The following is a 21,424-nucleotide window of genomic DNA, read 5'->3' on the forward strand; positions in this document are numbered from 1 at the left end:
GCATAACTCAACTATTTTACAGCCTAGCCACAATGCTAATTTACACAAACAGACACACAAGAAAAAAATAACAAAAGTGTTAGATAGTAAGTGCCGCGGTTAATGCTAAAATATTTACAGCAGACAGCCACAAATGTGCCAACACAAATGGCGGCTACATACACACACACCTACGCGTGAACACAGAGTCGTTTCTAGAGACAAAAAGTGCATATTGTCTGCGGTTCACGCTGGGCGTAAAGTCAACGCGGCCAACCGAAGCATACTTTTAGTGAACTCTGCCAGCAACGCTCACTGAGCTGTAACGGGTGGTGCGAAAACACACTTTTTTGCAAGCGATTGTTGTTGCTACCTTTTAGTACTTTTTTTACTGTATCTTAGTTTTTCTACGAGCGCAAAATCAGCCACTGAACGCTTTCAATGATCCATTTGTGTTGAAGTGTGTGTGTGTGTGTGCGGTCGAGTTTGCTGACATTTGCATAAAGTGTAAATGATGCGGGTTTCTGCTATGCCATTTCATATACTGTACTTAAGTATATTTTAGTTTTGAGTGTCTGACAGCGGCTATGAATGCCGTATCATGCCTAACGGAGGAATTTAATGTGTCACTAGCCTCTTCTGGCATTTGAGAATGTCGGGTTGCGTTACACTTGCAAGTGGTAAATGAATGCTCTTGCTTGCCGGCTACTTTTTGCCAGTCACTTTCTTTACGCTACAAAAGAGTTATGATTTATTATGGAATGTTTGATAAAAAGGGTCGTTTACTTCATAAATTTGCCGCACGTGAAATAAATTTGAGCACCAGGAATTTGGGTGAGCTTTAAATGTGCGCAACTAGAAACTTAAGTAATTCTTTTTTGAACTGTTACTTTCACCTAAAAAATGAAAATTAAATAAATGTAAATTGTCTGCTCTTCGTAATGCAAGGCTGGCCTTAAGCAAGTGTGAAATTGATATTATAATACAAATTTTTAAATATTTTTGATTTGAAAGATCTGACCTCAAACCGTCAAAATTCTCAAAAAAATCATATTTTGCTTAAAACTCATACGTAACTCGTAATATATTACGCTTCAGCAGTATGAATGCAAGTAGTACATTTGTGTTCAAAAACTATGTCGAATACATTTTAAGAACATTTAGTCCTCCTGTAGTCAATCTATAGGTCATAATGATTCGGTTGTGTGAAAAAATTCAAAAAATTTTTAATAAAAATCGTTTCATATTCATATCAGATATTTAAACATTCGCAAAATTTTGCTGAGAGCCTCCAAAACATACACTCTAACTAAAGAGTGATCAATTTCGAGGTTCCCCACTTTTTTAAGGAAAATACGTAGAAATTTCAAATCTAATAGAGAATTTTTATTATCATTCGAAAGAACATTCTTTCGAATTAATCTTTTGGAGTTTATCTCTTTCAAATATTGGCAGCGGCTACGTCTCAGATGGTCCATCAGTTGAGTCCAATTTTCAATGACTAGTTCGAGCATTTCAACGGGTAACTGGCGAACAACACGCAAGGTGTTTTGTTCCAAGGCCAAAGTCATAGCGAGATTATCCGTAGAAATTTTATATTTTACATATCCACACAAAAAACAGTCTAAAGGTATGATATCACACAATCTTGGGGGCCAATAGACCGGCTCAAATCGTGAAATTATCTGCTCACCGCAGGTTTTCGCAATAAACCCATTGATTGATGCGATGTGTGTGATTTGGCGCCGAGATCACGAGCTTCAATTTCAATCAATCCGCGATAGCGTTCACTATTGACGGTTATGTTCTCAACGCCCTCATTTTTGAAAAAAATATGGACCGATGATTCCACCAGGTCACAAACCACACCAAACCGTTTTTTCTTTTGGATGAAATGGCAGCACTTAAAGTTCGCCAGCATGCTCTTCGTCCCAAATGCGGCAATCTAAACCATAAATGGGCCTCATCGCTGAACAAAATTTGGCTCGAAAACGTGGGATCTTCTTGGAACTTTTCAAGAGCCTATACGATGATCGATCTTTACAGAACGCGAATTTCCGTGATAAATTTGAACGATTTGAAAACGTTGTTCAGGCGAAAGTCTTTCCATGATGAAACAGTACTGAATAAAAATAAGATGATAGCTTGACACGACTCAGGATTCACCTGTCAAAACAAGGCGATTGAAAAATTACCTCCAATTGGATAACCATTTAATTTAACCGTTTAAAATTAAAAGACTTAACCTAAATCAGGGGAGAAATTGAAGCATTCAAGGAAATTATATTCCTAAAAAGCTGCTCATTAGTTGGAACCGCCGATATCAAACCACTAAAGCATAAGGCTGTCATACAAACTGAAAGATCGGAATCAAGAACTTGTATGGAAAACTTTTTCATTTGTTAAGATATCTTCAAATAATTTGGCATGGGTTATTGGGAACGAATTACTATTTCATATAACTGTTATACAACCTGAACGATCGAAACTAAGTTCTTCTAAGAAATCTTTTACATTTGTGAAAGGTATTATAACTTCAATACAATGGAGCTTATAGTTTTTTATTCCAATCCAGCTACTATGGGTTCTTAATCGTAATCACGTATTAGCTAATCCAAAAATGAAATCACAACTCTGAACCGAACCAAACAGATATCTAACTAAGTTCATTTAAATGCTGTTTCTCTAAAAATTATTTAAATCCAATTTCATTTACGAAAAGGGCTGGTTACCTCAGAAATTGGTTATGAAGGCACATCTGTTGAGACAGCTGGAACTTCGAATTGGCAAACGTCTGATGAACTGGCCACAGAGAATCAAAGAGATGTTTTAAAGTCAGGATATGCTCGTTTCAATAGAAAACGATTTTTCTTAGGTAAAATTAGCTTTTTTTATAATACATATTCCACTTTTTTTGTAGTCCTATTAGCAGATATTAACAACCGAAATATTTTCTTGTGGCAACGATTGTACAAAAGCGTTAGAGAATGAGAAGAACCCCAAAATGTTTCCATAGCTTCTAAACTAAAAGTGAAACCTAAGCTATGAGTGGTATAAGTACGACCGCTTTGTTTTCTGTTATGATTCTTACATTATGATATAATAAGTGCCCCAAAGCAAGCATCCAACAGTAACCATAACCACGTGCCTAATCCTTATGTTAAAGATCTTATGCCACCCGTGTTTCTCACACACTTAAAGACACCTCCACTTCCATATTTACAATTTATAAAGCTAGTATGCTCAATAATTCCTCAACTCCCCGCTACCATTTCGCCCACCACTTTTTTAATAAAATCATTGCATATTTTAAGGCGCTTAACATAATAATATTACAATAACCACATAACTACCTAGTAAAAACCTATACTAAACACATTAAATTGTATGAATATATGTATGTATATATAAGGTCAACCGCCACAGCAATCGTCTTCGTTGTCCTTTTGTCGTAGCTATGTCTTTGTTGTCTATAGCAACCAATTTGGTGATAACCAGCTCAAGTTCTACAATAAATTAATTTAGTTGTAAAAAGCATTGCCATTTCACACCCCATATCTACCAAGATTGTGGCAACTACATCTACGCATCTGCAGACGTTCACAAGCAACATTTCCCGATGGAGATTTTCATTACATTTTGTCCCCTCCGCTTCGTTTTTGCGATTGCGGAAAATGTAAATGATTTTTGTCTACATTGTAGTGGTTGCTCGACAAGTACGTACTTATTGTATTCACACGCGCACACACATACACATGTGGGTGCTTCTACTTGTTGCGGTAAATGTATGTTAATATATACAATTTGTGTAAGTTATTATGTAAGCAACAGGCGACGGAAATTACCAAGTTTGGATTCAGGAAAAATATACAAATCTCTTTATACATAAATATATATATGTAACTATATATATATGTGTGTGCACACATATTGGGTTTCATTGTGTATGTGCATAAAAGCAATATTTTCCAGCAAATTAACTGGGTCATTGGTTGTTGATACAAGTAACCTCTACCACAATCGCAGTGTTGAGTAGGAAATAGTAGATATTCAAGTGTCTCTTTTATGATGATGAAGATAAAATGTTATTGTAGACTCTGTTTTTTAGTTTCCGAAGTTTTGGTGTTACTGGATTTTTTTTTGTATTATTTTTTGCGGAAAAAGTTGAACGCATTTAGAGCAACTAGTGGAAGTGGAAGGTTATTTTTGGTCACCTAAGTAAAATATTTTTTATGATTTCTGTCTTTTTATGTTGTGGCTGACAATTTTGTAGATTGTTTATGTTTTTCGGTATCGATTTGTTTTTCGGTTATAAAAAATGTAACAGAGAGTTTACCTAAACTGCAGGTGTTATTGAAAATATTTTTGTACGCATCAAATTTTTCTCAGTGACGTTTCATGTGTTAGACATATTCTTCAATTGCATTTATGTCATCAATTTGCATTCTCAAACGAGTGGTAACTCTGTAAGAAAAACATGTAAAAAATATTTTGTATATTTATTGTTTGTTTTTTAATAATTGAAACATTTATTTTAGTTTGAAAATTTAATTCAATATGTGCAGGTGGCAACCCTGATCAAATAAATTAAAGTTTTGGCCCTTTTTTTAATTTAATTCGCCTTTTTATAATCGTTAATTTATGATTTACTCTTTAAGCTAAAAAATTTGAAACAGGTGGTAACTCTCTCAAAATCTGATAAAATATATTTTACTTTTTATCTTTCATAAAATCAATAGAATATTTTTAATTTTTTCAAATATTATTTTTTAAATCTCTCAATTGTTTTTGTTTTTTTAGTTTATTTTTATAATTCTAATAATGTCTTTTTGTACTGTACATATGCAATGCATGTATGTAAATCAAAATTTTTAATTTATATTTTTTAAGTTTGAATGACAACATTTCATTATATAAAAATGTTTCTGCTAGAAACTTTTCTATAGGTGTTGTTTTACTAAATTTATTTTATCAATTGAATTTACATTGATTAAAAAGGTGGCAATTCCTTCAAAATTCTTTTCTAAAAAACTTTTTAAAACTCTATCTAAGACGTTGTAATTTGTTTACATTTTCATTTTTGTTAGGAAATATTTTTAAACAGGTGGCAACCCTGAAAAATATTTTCCGCTATAATATGCATGTCTAAAACAGTTTCCACTTTATAGTTATATTTTAATACTTGTAAATTTATAAAGTAACAATAATTTAAAATATTTTCAAACAATTGGCATCCTCCTAACATCTCCTTACTTGCCATCCCTATGTTAAAACAACAATAAAAAAATGTTAGTTATTCAAATTAACGTTCTGTATGGTGTCTAATAAATATCTTCCAAATAAATATTTTCCGCTGAGCATAACCTCACTTTAAGCCAATATTAAATATTTTTCCGAAATTTCAAATTTCTCACTAAAAAGTATTTCCAGTCAGCACTTAAAATGAAATTTCATAACTTTTAATATATTTGCAGCAAGGGTTATTTGTTGCATGCAATAATATTTGACGGCTGCAATTGATTGCCATGGCGTATACGCAACAATTCGCTTCATATACAAATGTGCGCATTTCAAGAGCGAATTGCTGGAAAATTTGATTTGCAATGCAGCAGCATTTTTGTTGCTGCATCAGAGTGACACATTGTATACGTACGCCATTAGCATTAAATCGGTGGCAATAACACAGCGCAGCGACTATATTGGAAATTTTATTTCATATATTCGGCAAAAGCGAAAAGTACAAAGTGGAAACATTCTGTTCTGCTGCTGATTGTTGGCCGCCTGCGCGGAAGTGCCTTTCGCGTGCACATTTCTATGATGGAATCTCCGCTTACCCCCGCGTTTTCAATGAAAACGCTTCGTTTGGCTTATTTACTTGCATTGATATGCGCCTTCGTTTGCCTTCGCTTGGCACTGAAATGACGAAACAATGTTTCTAGGTGAAGACATTATGTAATGAGTTTGCATTTGATTTGCTCTTGCAAAATATAAGACAGAAAGGTGTTGAAATTCAGTGTTCAACGCATTGGCGTTATAAAATTGAAAAGTCACGCATCTATGTGTATATACCAACATATATGCTTGCGCCTCCACTGATGTGTGAAAAATTATGTAATAAACACGAAATTTGATTTTACAAAAATATTGCAATTCGTCGCCATTTGAGTTCAATCGAAACGCTTCGCTTGAAGTGTTGATCAAATGTTGTATTCAAAATATATTGAGCCTTTGATTTTGCTATCCAATTTAAATTTTTGAGAAATAAAAAAGATTAAAAAGTTAAAAAAAATATATTGAACGTGAGCTTCGGCCGATGAGTGGGTTTATGAGAGTCTAGACACAGCACTGCAATAAATAATCAAATTAGCATAAACTTATTTCGAATTGTGGGTTTTGGATAAAATTAAATATTACCAAAAGCAGGTGATAGTCCAAGTTATCGGAAATGCTCTTTACTGACTTGGTTTGAATTTTTCTTAATCAAATAATAATAGTATGTATGTATATTTAAATAATAACTTACAGCAAAGCTTTTGCTAGTTTTAGTTAAATGCTTAAAGTGTTACGGGAATAAATGTTGGAATAAAAAAACAAAATGTTTGATCCGAACCTTCTCTCGGTAATTCGGAAGGTTGCGGTATATTTCAAAAATGTAAACAAAAAAAATTATTTTATAACTTCAGATAATACAAATTTAAATTTGTTTAATTGGGTTATGAGGGACGAATTTTAAAATATTTTTTTTTTGTATTTTAGAGTTACCATCTGTTGGAAAGTTTGCTATGAATTCGTTGAATTTGAAGAAACGAATAATTACAATTTTCATATCAAAAAAATTTTGTTTAAAGCGCTTTTAAGTTGAAAATACTTTCGAATAGAGTTGCCACCTGTTCTAAGTTTTTTAAATATTTTGTTGCAATAAATGAAATTATTCTAAATAAAAACCCAATTAAATTGAATCAATAAATATTGCAGTTTGTGATATTATAAGAGGGTTGCCACTTGTTCGAGCAATTCAATTTAAGAAAAATATTATATAAACTCAATCCTGCATAGTTTGCATTGGTAAATGCATGTAAATGGAAATTAAAAAAAAAAATGTCGAACCGAAAACTTTCGAAACTTTGAAACAGTTTTACACTAACTTTCTCGATACAATTTAGAATATGAATAAATTTATAGGATTTTCATTATCTACAAAACTCTGCTCCCTCGATTTGACAGCCCTCTTTTGAAACCAATATTTGAGTTCAGGAAACCGCAAAAGTTTCAAATATCCAAATCTGGTCAGTAAGAGGTTTGAGCATTGAATGTGACCCAAAAAAATCGTATCTTTTTCGGTTGGTATGCGAAGTTATATTTTGTTATAAAGAACTTTTGAATTACTTGTGTATCCACAAGGAGTTAGTTCATGTCTGATTTTTTCACAATGATGATTAAAAGTAAATAATGTTTCCTACTGACCTTTTCATTACTGGTAGGAGTTCATAGTGTATCACGCTCCTGATATGTGCAGTATCGTGATTGCTGACTTGCGACTTTGAAAAATGTTATTTTATCCACCACTTTATTGTATATTTGGACAGTACTCACTTAAAGTTTTTTAGCAGTTTCAATATCATAATCATAAACGGTTATTTTATCCACACGAATAGCCAGTAGTTATATATCAGATCGCTACTCAATGTTTATTTTTGAAATAATATGGTTTTTTCATGAGATTTTGTTAGAGATTCGTGCCGAAATTTGCTTAATCAATAATTTGGGGTTTCTGGAAGAATTCTTTATGAACTCAATGATAAGAAAAGTATTTTTTGCGCAATCACTCATTATTATCTGCGTGGCAAGCAGATTTTCTATTACCGCAACATCCACACAGAACTTCTTGTGACCCCTAGGTATTACCAAACTCGTGACAGAGAAGACCCCGGAAACATTATCTTAAATTATTTGTTAACTTCGCGAAATAATTTATGCTACTTCATCATCTCAGCGCAGGGCTGGCATGATTGATGTGCTGTCGCAAAATCCTTTTGACCCAAGATCGATCTGAAGAGATCTAGTGAGCTGTTTATCCTAAGTAAGAATAACCTCTCCTTAGCTGCGGGTGTTTATTACTCTATCCACATCCATGCTTTAAGGTTAAGAATGTTACCTGATGTCAGCTGCAAAAGTTGTATTAAAGAAACAAGGCAAAAATATCTCTTCCCTCTTGATTGACCCGCATTTGAGAGATCAAGACTTAAATACTTAAGAGCTTACACTTTCAGATTTACCATCGGGCTATTGAGAACAAAAACTAAACACCTAGGAGAATGTTTACTGGCTACGAGACGCTTAACAGACTTGTAAGAACGGATACAGAATACAGTTCTATTATTATGGCTTTACAAAGGACTGTAGTCAAGGGCGTCTCTTGGAACTGTCATCAAGCCTAACCTAACTTGTGCATTGAATTTAAAACAAACTAGTCTTTCCGTATAAAAAATAACCAAACTTCGGACTTTTAGCGTCTTAATCAATGTTTATTAACCAATATTGGAATCTAGGAAAACAGTTCAAGGCAAAACACTGCATAGTTGCGGCGACTCCAATCAATTGAAATGTTATTACGGAACGATGAAATATTTTAAATTATAAAACGCCTGCAATATGCCAACTAGAAAATGTGCTGAGAAAAGCCTCAGCAAATTGGCCTGAGTTCCCATAGTTAATCTACAAAAGCAATTTAATCAAATGCCTTTTGTGTTGCCAAGCAATGAGATAGACAAGTTGTTTAGGGAAAACGTAGCATACTTGCCAAGCAGACGAGCACAAGAGCTAGCCACGTGTATATGTGTGTGTGTGTGTGTCAACATCTGCCAGTCAGCTTGTCTGTCTGTTGTGGTGACAAATGTGTTTAACCGCTGGCTGAGACAACAGATGTGTAGCGATCAAAAGATGTCCGCATAACAATTGCGAATGTGTGTGTCTTTATAGAAAACAGGTGCTGCTTGACTTTGTAGCTATTTTCTATACATAAATAAATATATATGTATTTGTATTAGTTGATATACTCGTACATATTTCAAGTAACAAAAACAAATACAAACAAAGCTAGCTAACACATTATATTTCTCAAATATATTTTTATTTTCATTTTCCATTTCACATTTCCATATTAGTATCATTGTATTTGTTTGTGTGCCAATATTTTCAGACGCTACGCGAATTTCCTGAGGAGCTGCGCGGCGATGTGTCCATGCATTTACACCGTGAGATCCTGCAATTGCCGATATTCGAAGCCGCCTCACAGGTAATGTTTCTAAGAATCAATAAATTTTTTTGTTATTCGCGATTTGCCAACAATTTCAATGGAATTTCCTCCGGCTTCGGCAACGTTTTGCGCGTCTCAGCTTGTTGCATGAATGCTGTTTACCTTCAAGTGCCCAGGTGTAAGTGACACAAAGGCGACGCGAAGCCTGTTCGCTCAATGTATTCAGCACGCCGAGCTGAAGGCAGACAAAAAATAATAAACACACTGAAATATTTTGCGAAAATGCGCGCAATTCGAGAACAAGGGAAACACATGTAAGGCGCGAAAAGACTGTGTTATCGTTGCCTTTTAAAATTCCCCGGTGTGTTGTAGGGGCTGAAAATAAATTTGTATATTGGGTTGACATATTTGTACGCTTTTGCGTTGGAAAATTTATATCAGTTGTTGTTCTGTGTTCATCAATGCTTGTGCTTATATTTTAGGCAGATGTTTCTATCGAAATGCGAAATCGGGGCTTACTTTAAAATTTTACATAGACTTATATTAACATAAAGTGGTCTTATTTGGTGTTTACGTACAGAAATATTTGGGCATAAATTGGAATTTCAGACCTAGTTGGCTTTATTAAGGTATTATTGTTATTAGCCGAATATAATAAGCTTAAATTATTATATTTGGCTGACAGTAGAGCTTATGCATGAGACCACTTAGTCAGTATCCTAAAAGGTTAGGAATTTGTTTTTTAAGTTGAAATTCTCTTAATATGTATGTTTATAAAACAATTCTGGATTCATTATTTTAAACTTACTGAATATTTCCCCTCTCAAAAGAGAGTTTAAAGAGTGCATAACGTTATATATATGTAGGTATTTAAAAAACATACTAATAAATTCCAAAAGTGTGCGACTTTGCTAAAATACGAAATGCGCCTAATTGAAGGCAATACCTTGCTTATACCAAAAATTGCTTAACTCATATTAGTCGTGGATGAGGGCTGGTAATATATTTAGTCGATAAAGTCTTTTCGTATTTCTAATCAAGCATCAACTTATTTTTTATTTTTTTATTTATAATGAACTTTAATGAACCAAATATGTACCATTTTGGTATTCCACTTTTTGCCATTTTTACACTAGAGACATTATTCCATCAGTGTAAAACTTTTCTGTTTTCTCGGCGAAAAACTGCGACAAGGAATTTTCACAGTCTTCTCTTGAAGCCAACTTTACTCCACTAAGGAAGTTCTGCATTGACCGAAACAAATGGTAGTTCCATGGTGCAAGGCCAGGGCTATATGGTGAATGCATTAAAACTTCCCAGACAAACTCTCTCAGTTTTTGTCGAGTCATCAAAAATGTGTATGGTTCAAATTTTCAAAATATAGCGAATTTCTTCATTATTTATACGACTGCAGCGACATCTATTGACAAAATACGAAAATAGTTTTTCGACTACCCACCCAATATATCTCGGTATCACCGCGAAGACAGAGCCCGGCTGGTAACAGTTCGACCTTAGTGTAGTTGCGAGGTATCTACCTAAGGTCTGAATTTTTATCTGGGTGTTTTTCGCTTCTCAATAGCACAGCACTAACACGAGGAGCCTTAGTATGATTGAGTTTACTGCATGGGCCGAGCATCAAACTGGCTGGGAGGAAGGCTGGAAGGACACCTAGTGTATTTATTTTCGTAGCTGAGGCTATGCACAAGCGGACATTTTTTTTTTCAAAACAACAAAACTGAATTAAAAGATTTCGGATCTATTGTAAAAAAGTCGAAGGAAACTAGCTGTCTCGGGAAGAAGGCAATGTTGGATTTCCTTAAATCTGTAGCCGATCTTTAGAAGGCCGTTCGAAAAAAGTTGTCTTAACTCTAAGAACCATACAATTTTATTATTATTATTATGGAAAAGTACATCAAATAATCGAAGGATTAATACAAAATTTTGTTGTGAAAAAATTTGTGATTTTTTAAATTTCACAAGTGCACATAACTCTTTAGCTTCGTATTGGAATAGCTTTTGAACCTCAGCGAATAGTCTGTTTAGCTAGGTAGTTAAAGTAACGTTCTTCTAAAATATATCAACAGGATGTTTTTGTGAGAGATTATGTGAACATAAAATTCATAAGCCCATAAATAATTTTTTTCCTGGTTTTCAGTGCCAAAAGCAGTTCTGAAAGAGTTCATCAATATTAGTAATTCTTACACATCTATAACTCTTTATTAAACTTACCACTATAGTTATGAGGTATTCATATATACGTTATATAATTTCTTGAGATAAACTACTTGCCTGGAATAAGTTCTCATGTGCGGCTTTAAGCATTAACAAACACCTTTCTTTCTCCACAATTTAACTAAAAACTCAGAACCAAGAATATTTTTTAAAACACTCATGTGTGTATAGAAATGCTTACCTGCGACCACATCGAGCAACATTCACCTCTTTCAATATTTGTATGTATAGACCTACATGTTGTTTCCATGTTATTATTGTTATTGTTGTGTAATAGACCCAAACCCTCAGCAAGAACTAGTGCATTACTCTCTATGATTGCTTTGTAAAATGTAAAAGGAAAAGAAAAACTAAAAAAGAAAAAAAAACATTACGAGCATAAAGTATAAAAAGCCAACAACAATAACAACAAAAACACTGCTTAAGATATACTGACTCTTACAAGTGCAAAAGTGCTTGCGAGACGGATTGCTAAGTGGTGGATACTTTGCAGCATAAAAAGTCGCATGCCAACAAAAGAAAGCGTGCAACAAATGGGTGGGCGGACGGAAAGGGCAGCAACAATTCAAGCGCGTAATTTGCGTGCGAAAGTAAGCAAAAGGTAAGCAACAGTTGAGGATCACTCAAAGTGCACGGTAAATGCGTATACTAAATAAATGTGACAACTTGAGGGATTGCTGTGCAAGGACACTGCACGCGGTCAGGGGGCGAGGGGTAATGTATGCGCGGGCAAAATAGTTTTAAGACATTTTTTTAAAAGTAAAGTTGAGTTTTGACAGACACGAAAACTTATTTTCATAATAACGGCGAATTTATTGCAGCACATGTTGTTTGTGAAGTACTGTTACAGTTGGGAATTCTGCATGAAACACATGTGGCAAGTAGCTGAAGGCGGTGTTACATCATAAATTTCAGTAGTTGCAAAATTTGTGAAAGTTATTGTTGGCAAAATTTTTGTTTTTTGCCATAACTGGATTTTATTGGGCCCTCTACGATGTTTCTCAGACGTCTTAGAAACGGAATCAGATTCATTTGGATGCATTTGATTATCTAAAAAACATATAACTGAGAAAAAGCGAAGAACTTAAGCTCCAACGTAGCTGTAACAGCCTTTATAAATAAAAATTTTTTTTATCCAAGACCTCGCTAGTCTCTTTCTTGCTGCCATATGGTTGTTTCCTTTGTAGTATTGCCATATTAATAATTTATGTGAAATAAAAAGTCTCAGTTTTATGAAAAGTAAAGAAAGTCGTGTGCTCTTTGTCTGGCGATCGAGGATTTTCAGTGCTTTTTCAAATACTCTGAGATAGCACAATCAAATTCTGGTTTATTATTTAAATTTAGACTAATTCAGTTCCTACAAAAGGTAATCTATAATTTTGTTCTAATTTATTCTTACAGGGCTGTCGGAAGCTGCTTTCACTACACATCAAGACCAACTTTTGCGCACCCGGTGAATTTTTGATACACAAGGGTGACGCGCTAAACTATATCTACTATCTTTGTAATGGTTCCATGGAGGTCATCAAGGACGATATGGTGGTGGCCATATTGGGTGAGTGGCATGCCTAAATTATAAAAGAGCATAGCTTATCATAGAAGCTGTCTTTAGCATATTGAAAGCGAATTCAAATAATTCATTTGTTCAGTGAAAGTCGATTTTTTAAGCTTTTATTAATATCTTTTTTGCCCTTAAATTTTCATTTGTTCGCCTTTGTTCATTAGCTGTCAATGAAAAATGTTAATCGCTGCATAAATATCCTTTTATTTCACTTTTTCCACGCCGCAGGCAAAGGCGATTTGGTTGGCTCTGACATTAACGTCCATTTGGTGGCCACTTCCAATGGCCAGATGACAGCGACCACCAACAGTGCGGGTCAGGATGCGGTGGTGCGCAGTAGCAGTGATGTGAAGGTGAGTGAAATTAACAGTTAATAAATGATAATGAGGGTTTAAAATTGTTTTTTAATCTGCAGAGTTATTCATTTAATCTGTGTTTGTTGGTGGCTTAAAAAATTCGTTTGAAGCAGTTATTAAATATTTATGCATAAATACATACATACGCATACATTCAGAGTTTAAATATTAATTTCATTTCAATCAGATGGCATCATTATAAAGTCATTTAGCCTGAATTTTATAGTTCTTGCTTGTTTTTCTACCATTTACTAGTTATTATAAATTTATGTAGATCATTAATTATGTTTGACAAGTGTGGCAACACTGTTCCTATTTTTATTTAAGTGCAAGCTTTTGATAGCTTCTTTAATCACAATAGCAAGTAAATTTTTGAATTTTATTTAAGCTTCCAAAAATTTGTTGTTATAAGGTCGTTTTTCGTATTTATAATCAGGTGGCAACTTCATATAAGTGTAGTTTTGTTAATTTCAATACACATCCATATTTTATCACTTTGTATTTATGGAGGTATTTTCTTCCAAAAAAGTGCAATTATGTGGCAACACCAAAAACTTTATGTCAAACATTTATATTTAAAATCATATTGTTAGTCGGTTTTGCTCTCTTTAAATAATTTCCTCTGCAACTTCGATTTTTTTTAATCAGGTGGCAACACCCTTTTTTCTATTCAGTCAAATATTTACTTTTAAAATGATGGTAAGTCGTTTTTGCTCTTTTTAAATAATTTCCTTTGCAACTTTTATTTTTTTTAATCAGGTGGCAACACTCTTTTATTTTATTCAACAAAAGTCTCCAGTTAAACAAAAAAAAAATTGAACAGTAAAAACAAAAAAAAAAATAGTCGACTCTGTCTTAGTTTTAGCGACTGAACTCTGACCCGCTCCCGTTGAGGAGACGACCTTAGTTTTTAGGATAGCACCACAATTCCGAAAAAATTGTTTTCTATACAAGTATATGTAAATAAACGCTACTTTGTAACAAAAATGATAAATAGCGTATTTCTTTTAGTACGTCAGTTTCCATTAAGACTCTTCTCTGCAAAAAGAAAAGGAAATACGAAAATGTATCAGAAACTTTCGTTAAATTTTTTGTATCTCCGTCGCAGCTCACTTTGATATCATTTAAATATAGTCAATTATACCCTAAGAGGCCGGAAAATGGCAGGAAGTGAACGTTGTCGTATGATGAACATTAATTTCCTGGCTTTGCGGTGTATAATGTGCCATAATGTGGGTTGCAAGGGTAGGCAGTGAGTGGTTCAGTGTTTAATGGTCCCCCTATGATATGTAGATAAGCATATTATAAAGTCATAGGTAATGGTTGTGTATTCTCATTTTGGAACAGTGAAACTTTTTGGAAAAACTTTATAACAAAAGTTTAGATATTTCTTTGCCAATTTAAGAATTAACAGATTGGATTAATTGTCCTAGAAAAAGTCCGTCACATGGTGAGTTTGTTTGTCTTGTTGAATTCATTAGACAATATAAGTTTGCCACTGGGAGACTTTTTCCAATGATCTTATTGAGTATGTGTATAGTAGTGGTAGAAAATAATTGGAAATGATAATCAATTAATGTTATTATCGGTATTCAAAAAAAATTTGCCGAAGTTCTGATCTATACTGTTCAAGTTGGCAGTAGTTTAGACCTCACAAAGCTTCAACGAAAACCTCGCCCATCATTTCGATAACAAGTTATTGGTATATGGCATACCAATGCTTTTTTGGAACTTAACTACACTTATTATTTCAAATATTAAGGTATGAAGGTTAAGCAGAGCTAAGATCGTTTTCCGAGGCGATAGTATGGATAACACTTACAGATCTTTTATATTTATCTATCTTGTTTTATTTTCTCCTCACTTATTCCTCGTTTTTTCGTTTATATAGTAAAACTATGAACACAGTTTTTTATGTTTAAATATTAATAGTAATTCTTCACTCAAACATTCCCCATTCATTCAACAAGACGCCAGCCATATTTATCATTCATTCTTAAATCATTTCAGAATTTTATTTGAATATCCCTTGAAGTAATGAATGCTCACAATTTTTCTCTCTTTCCCTGTTTATCATCATCAGGCGCTCACTTATTGCGATCTGAAGTGCGTGCATATGGGCGGCTTGGTTGAGGTGCTGCGTCTCTATCCGGAATACCAGCAACAGTTTGCCAATGATATACAACACGATCTTACATTCAACTTACGTGAAGGTTATGAATGTCAGGACTCAGAAATAGGACCATCATTTCCGTTGCCAAGCATAAGCGAAGACGATGAGAACCAGCAGGACGGCGATGGTGGCGATGATGATAATGAAAATGGTGCGAACGCCTCACCACATCACAGCATTACTACACCATCACCATTGCATGGACGCTCACCATTGCTGGGTTTGAATAGTCCACGCTTAATGAAATTACATCCGCGTGGACGTTCGCTGATAACCTTGCGTGAGCGTGTGGAGCGGCAACGTTCACTAAATATAACATCAAGTTTGGATACCGGCTCCATGGATGAGGATATGAACGGCGAGGATGGGGATGATGATGTGCACAGCATAAAAAAGAAACCTTCGATGGAACGTTTGGATTCGCAGGTGTCGACGCTGCACAATGATGTGGCGCAGCTGAGTCTGGAAGTGCGCAATGCCATACAGGCGCTACAGGAGATGACGTTTTCGACTATGGCCTCGCAGGCTAGTCTCAAATTCCCACCTGCACGTTCTATACCCAATATATGTGGTACCGTTGGTGGCGTAGTGGGTATGGGCAGCACCATGCACTTTGTGGCGAGTAGCACAGATGATATGTCACTGCAGCGTTCGTCCTCTCATCCGCCTGAAATCTGGGGACGTGAAATGCAACTGCCTTTTGCAGGCGGTGCGACAGTGCAAGGAAGTAAAGCTGCTGTTGATGCTGGTGGCGGCATCAGTGCTACTGGTAGCGCCAAGACAAACTCGCCGGCTGCGCCAGAAGTGCCGAAAATATCGCGCGCTACACAAACAGACTTCTATAAGATAGACTTTCCCGTTTTCGAACGTTTTGTATTGGCCAATCCACGTTTGGTGCTCGGCCTGCTGGGTATTGATCCGGCGATAAAGACTGAAATTGAATTGCTACAACAACAGCAGACTCTACAAGTATCGCCATTGAATACAATCGAGGAGGTTATATCGCCCGCCGAAGGCCCCGGCTCGGTTACCGGCTCCAATGAACGCTTGCTGGGCGACAGCTTCTGTGGCAACGGCAAGTCGTACGCCGTGATGGATGATGAGAATTCCAATGATTATCGTTGGATAATGAAACATTCCGTGAGTAAAAGTAGTAATTGTTGTCGCTCGACGGAGGCTTTACTGCAACCCATCGAAGAGCAACAGGAGCTGCCAAAGTACTCGGTTCAATCAGCGCAACGCATGCCACAGTCACCACCCTCGCGATACGAGCACCACTACACGTCCGCTACGACAACCGCGACGACAATCATTGCCGCGACGCCGGCATCTGCTGATCAGGCAGCCACTTTCCAGTTAGTTAGCGAAGCAGAACGAACAGGCGGTTCTGTGAAAACCCAACAACAACCAGCACACCGCACAACGCGGCGGAACTCCAACACCAACTACAGCCAAAACCAAAGCAACAGCAATAGCAGTCTCTCGAGCAATGCGTCCACACATTCGAATAGTAGCAACAGTCCGCCTGCGACAACAACTGCCGGCACGACCGGACACAATGGACCGGTTAGTGGTGGCACAGGTGGCAGCACGATTAGCGGTGGCGGCGGAGGTAACAGTGCGTCCAGTAACAACAACAGTCGACGCTCTTCTTGGAAACTTCACCGTTCACAAAGTGGCGACTATAAACGTTTACCCGAGGCGCTAGAGGACTCACCGCCGGGAAAGATCATTACCGCTGCTAGTGCAACAACAACCACGTCTGTCACACATTACGCATACAGCGGCGGTGGCGCCGCCGACGAACATCTCGAACTTCTCGCCAGCAGACGCTCATCGCGCGCCAGTTGCGCATCGGTGGTCAGCGCGGCCGCAGAGGCGGCAGTGGTGAGCAAGCGTAACAGTCTCAATGCGAATCGCTCGCTGTTGAGCGTTAGCGGTGCTGGCGCTGGTACAAATGGTGGACATGGGCATACGAGTTATCGTTTCTCCGCTGGCGATGCTGACAAACTAGAAAAGGGACTGAAGGGTTTGCCATCGACGAGATCGCTGCGGGACGCCAGCGTAAATTAGTTGGACGCCAGCGGCTGGAAAGCGAAGAAATCGCTGAAGCGGAGACATAGTAATAGCTGCATATCTGGCTAGTTTTTTAAGAAATCATGAACCGAGTGCTGTGCGAAAGTGGACAAAAAGACAGATTTGTAGTTAGGTACAAATGAGATGAGTGATAAAAGAGAAGAACAAGCAGTGGTTGTGTTTTAGCTGGAGCATATAAATTCATAGGTTAAGGTGGAAGAAAGTGATAGAGAATTTGTTTGAATATAATGGGTAGGAAATTAGTAATGCTGAGAGAGAGCTTAAAACCCTAGGAGTATCTATTAGAAGCCAAGTAAGAAAGAAACGTGTATTGTCAAGGAAATCTTTTTATACTATTTGCTAAACATACTTATAATATGTATTCGTTTTCGTAATTGATCCACTTGTTGAATTTTACTGCTACTTCTTTCTGAGTAAAGCTTTATATTAGTGGGTTCAAAATTTTGTATTCCCATACATAATTTTCAGAAAATATTACGGTAGGTTGGGTTAGATTAGTCTGGTCGGCTAATGCGCTACACATAGACCATTTTTGCTCCTTAGCGGTCTCAGTTGGAGTCCATTAGGTAGTAGTTCATGAGCAATAGTCATCATTAAGGATGCCAGCTGTTGATGCGAGTTTCTATAGGTTCCGTGGCCGCACTCTCGCTACTTCTTCCAGCGCCTCATACCGTAAGCCACCAAATAGTTAAGGCGTTACCTTGCCAATGTAGGCCAAGTGCACAAGAGAAGATCCAATGCTTACTGGTGCCTCGCTCCTGGCATTTCTCGCAGCTATCACACTCTGTTAGTTCCATTCTGTAACCAATGGGTTTTCCAATCATGCTTTTAAGGTAGCTTCTATCAAGAACGATAAGGCACTTAGTGTATTCCTGACCTACATTTTTTCATATGACTTTTGCAGTTTTGTATCCCGGTAGATCATTCTATCGCATTTCGAGCTTCCTTGCCATGCTCTTGTCCAGATTGTCGTAAGGACAAAGCATGGGCTTACCAATGTCGGTCATGTTTTCGGCTGACGGTCGTATACAACTCTTAGTAATAGCGTCTACTATATCATAGCTGTCGATGCCTTTGTGACTTGGCACCCTAGAAACATTCTGATAATCCTCTGTAAAAATTACTCTGCAAATGGTATTTATTAATGAAGTTTAAAAGGATCCTTGTTGATGCTTTTTTTCCAAAACCTTTAAAATACTGGAGTACACCATTCTAGTACACTTTGGAATATTTGTAATAGGACTTATGAACAACAACTTTGAGGTTATGGTTATCGCTTGCAGAGGTTCGTCTTCTTTTTATTCGTTGGACCTTTCGCTAAGATCGATTTGGTAGGCATCGTTAATGAAGTAACACAATGCTTGAAGTGTTTCTGAATAGTAAGCATACAAGTTTTGAGTTCTTTTAGACTATTCTACTCAATTATCCAGCAATGACATAACTTGACAGCTCAAATTTGTCATAAACGAATATAGTATACTCCAACCTTCGGTGATATACGCATGAGAGCGTTAGAGAGTATCTTGCTTGGGGGCTGCACGAAGCTTATCTCACATTAGTTTAGTTTAGAAGTGAGCTAACAGGCGTATGGAAATGAGTAGGAATTAGAAATTGAGTGAGTTTTTAGTAAGTAACAGTGAGTGATTTTATCATATACATAGAAAAGAAGAGATATTTTTAACAGATAAAAAATAAAAAATAAAAAAGAGAAACAAATCATCTATTTACACACATACACCATTATTATATGTATAAACATATACATACATAATATGAACATATGAAACGATGTATTCTGTTGAATTTTTGTTGAATAATTCTCGATGTGATTTTTGCATGTTTGTGAAATTAAAAAAAAATAAGTAGTTTTAAGAATATTTTTAAGTAAGAATTAATTTATTAAAGTTGAGGAAATTAAAAAAAAAATATTTATTAGAAAAAAAATGAAAAAAAAAATTATAATTTAAGTAGAAAATAGTTCTTAACTAAAAAAAAAATATATATGTATATATTTATATGTGTGTGACATACATTTTTATCTGCTGTTATCATTGTACATTTTTATCAAATAAATTTTTTTCTAATTTTTTTTTATAATTATTTTTAATTTTTCAAAGTTATTTATATAAATTTAGTATATAACTGCTACCTTCGCAAATACCTATACACAAAGAAATTATATCAACTTGTGGCCGAGCTGTCACCGTAAAGTTCAAAAAAGTATAACTGTAAACAGAGACATATGAGCAAAAGCTATATCAATTTATTTGGTAATATATACTACTTGGAAGCATAAGTATAATGTATGAGTACTCGTAGCATAGGCTTATTGGTGCAAATAAATTTTGAAAATCGCTTGTTGAAGTTGGTTGAATATTTTTAAAAATATTTTTTATCACTAATCTTAATATAAAACTTGTAAATTATGTTAAATTTTAAGTTTATAAATTTAAAACTGAAAAGGCTCATGACTGTTTTAGATTTTGTATGCCAATTAGCACGCTTGCTCTCAACACAAATAAGGTAAAAGTCTAAGTATATGTCCGAAATGTATAATAAAACAATAAGTGAAAATAAAAACTAATTTATTTGAGTATAAGAATGTTTAATGAAGCATAAAATGAAATGTAAAATAAAATGTTGTAAAATAATAAATAAAAAAATTATAAAATAAATCTAACTTCACGGCTGTATGTTTGTATAAATGTAAAACTATTGCTCTAAGCTTTCTACTTCCGTAAAAAACCATAAAAAAAATTTCACAAAAAATTAATTGGCAAAAAGTAATGTTTAAAATAATACAAACTACATCTAAGTATCATAAATCTCTAGTGCTAGCTCAGCAAAAAATGTTTAAAGAGAAATACAAAAATTTCAAAACTAGCATTGTTTTCTGCAGGCTTGAATTCTATTAAAATCTTAAACCTGAAAGACTTAAAATACCTGCTCAAATTAAGTACTACAACAACAAACAACTAGTTATATATGTATATTAAGTTACTAAGATATCGCATAGCAATTATATGTAAATGAAAAGTAAAGTCTATTGAAGAGCAAAGTTCAATTTACTGTTCGAAAATATAAAATAAAATGAAAAAAAAATCAATTCAAAGAATTCAAGAATTGAATTCAAAGAAAAAACCGTAATGAAAACCCAGTTTCTGTAAATTCAATGTTTTAACCCGAACAAACAAAAATCAAACAACTTTTCCAATGCCAACAAAACTCAGCTGGACTGAAAAGCATACAATTATCGAACAAGCATGTAATAGATATGCATATTCAGTGTTGTAAATACAACACCAACAAACAAACAAATAGTTAAACGCATTTTGGCAAATATTTACAAACAAGTGCATGTACATAGGTTTTATGTATATACAAGTATATGAAAAAGAAAATATTTGGAAAACACAGAAAATAAGAATAATGATGAAGCATTTCAACAGTATAAATAAAATAACTACAGTGTTTGAACAAAATATACTTACATACATAAAATTGCAACTGAATTTCATTGATACGATTGTTCATTTTAAAGGGTGGTTTTTGGAGCTAACTTTTTTTCAAATCAAACGTTGTATCATAAATTAAAAGCATATAGACGCCTCAATTTTTTCAACTGAGACTAAAATAGCTCGACGTGTCCCCACAATAATACGTCTTTCTTTATATGTAGCGAGATCGACCACTATTCTCGAAGTCAGTGAACTTTGGTGATTAAGTTAACTTTAGCAGATACAACAGCTATTTGTTAGCTACCACTT

The 21,424-nt window shown here is 35.1% G+C and overlaps 1 protein-coding gene across 3 annotated transcripts in view; it reads left to right on the forward strand.

Annotated features, from left to right (window-relative positions):
• The window catches only part of LOC126757577 (potassium voltage-gated channel subfamily H member 8), a 191,078-nt gene extending 169,909 nt beyond the window's left edge, over positions 1–21,169 (forward strand). For all 3 annotated transcript variants that reach the window (XM_050471589.1, XM_050471587.1, XM_050471588.1), the window contains 4 exons: positions 9,179–9,274; positions 12,872–13,025; positions 13,260–13,384; positions 15,471–21,169. In XM_050471589.1, coding sequence (XP_050327546.1) covers positions 9,179–9,274; positions 12,872–13,025; positions 13,260–13,384; positions 15,471–17,633 — 2,538 coding nt within the window. In that variant the 3' untranslated portion in view covers positions 17,634–21,169. The remainder of the gene's footprint in view (positions 1–9,178; positions 9,275–12,871; positions 13,026–13,259; positions 13,385–15,470) is intronic.
• The last annotated feature ends 255 nt before the right edge of the window (positions 21,170–21,424 follow it).

The sequence above is a fragment of the Bactrocera neohumeralis genome, chromosome 4, assembly GCF_024586455.1.
Source record: "Bactrocera neohumeralis isolate Rockhampton chromosome 4, APGP_CSIRO_Bneo_wtdbg2-racon-allhic-juicebox.fasta_v2, whole genome shotgun sequence".
Taxonomy (NCBI): domain Eukaryota; kingdom Metazoa; phylum Arthropoda; class Insecta; order Diptera; family Tephritidae; genus Bactrocera; species Bactrocera neohumeralis.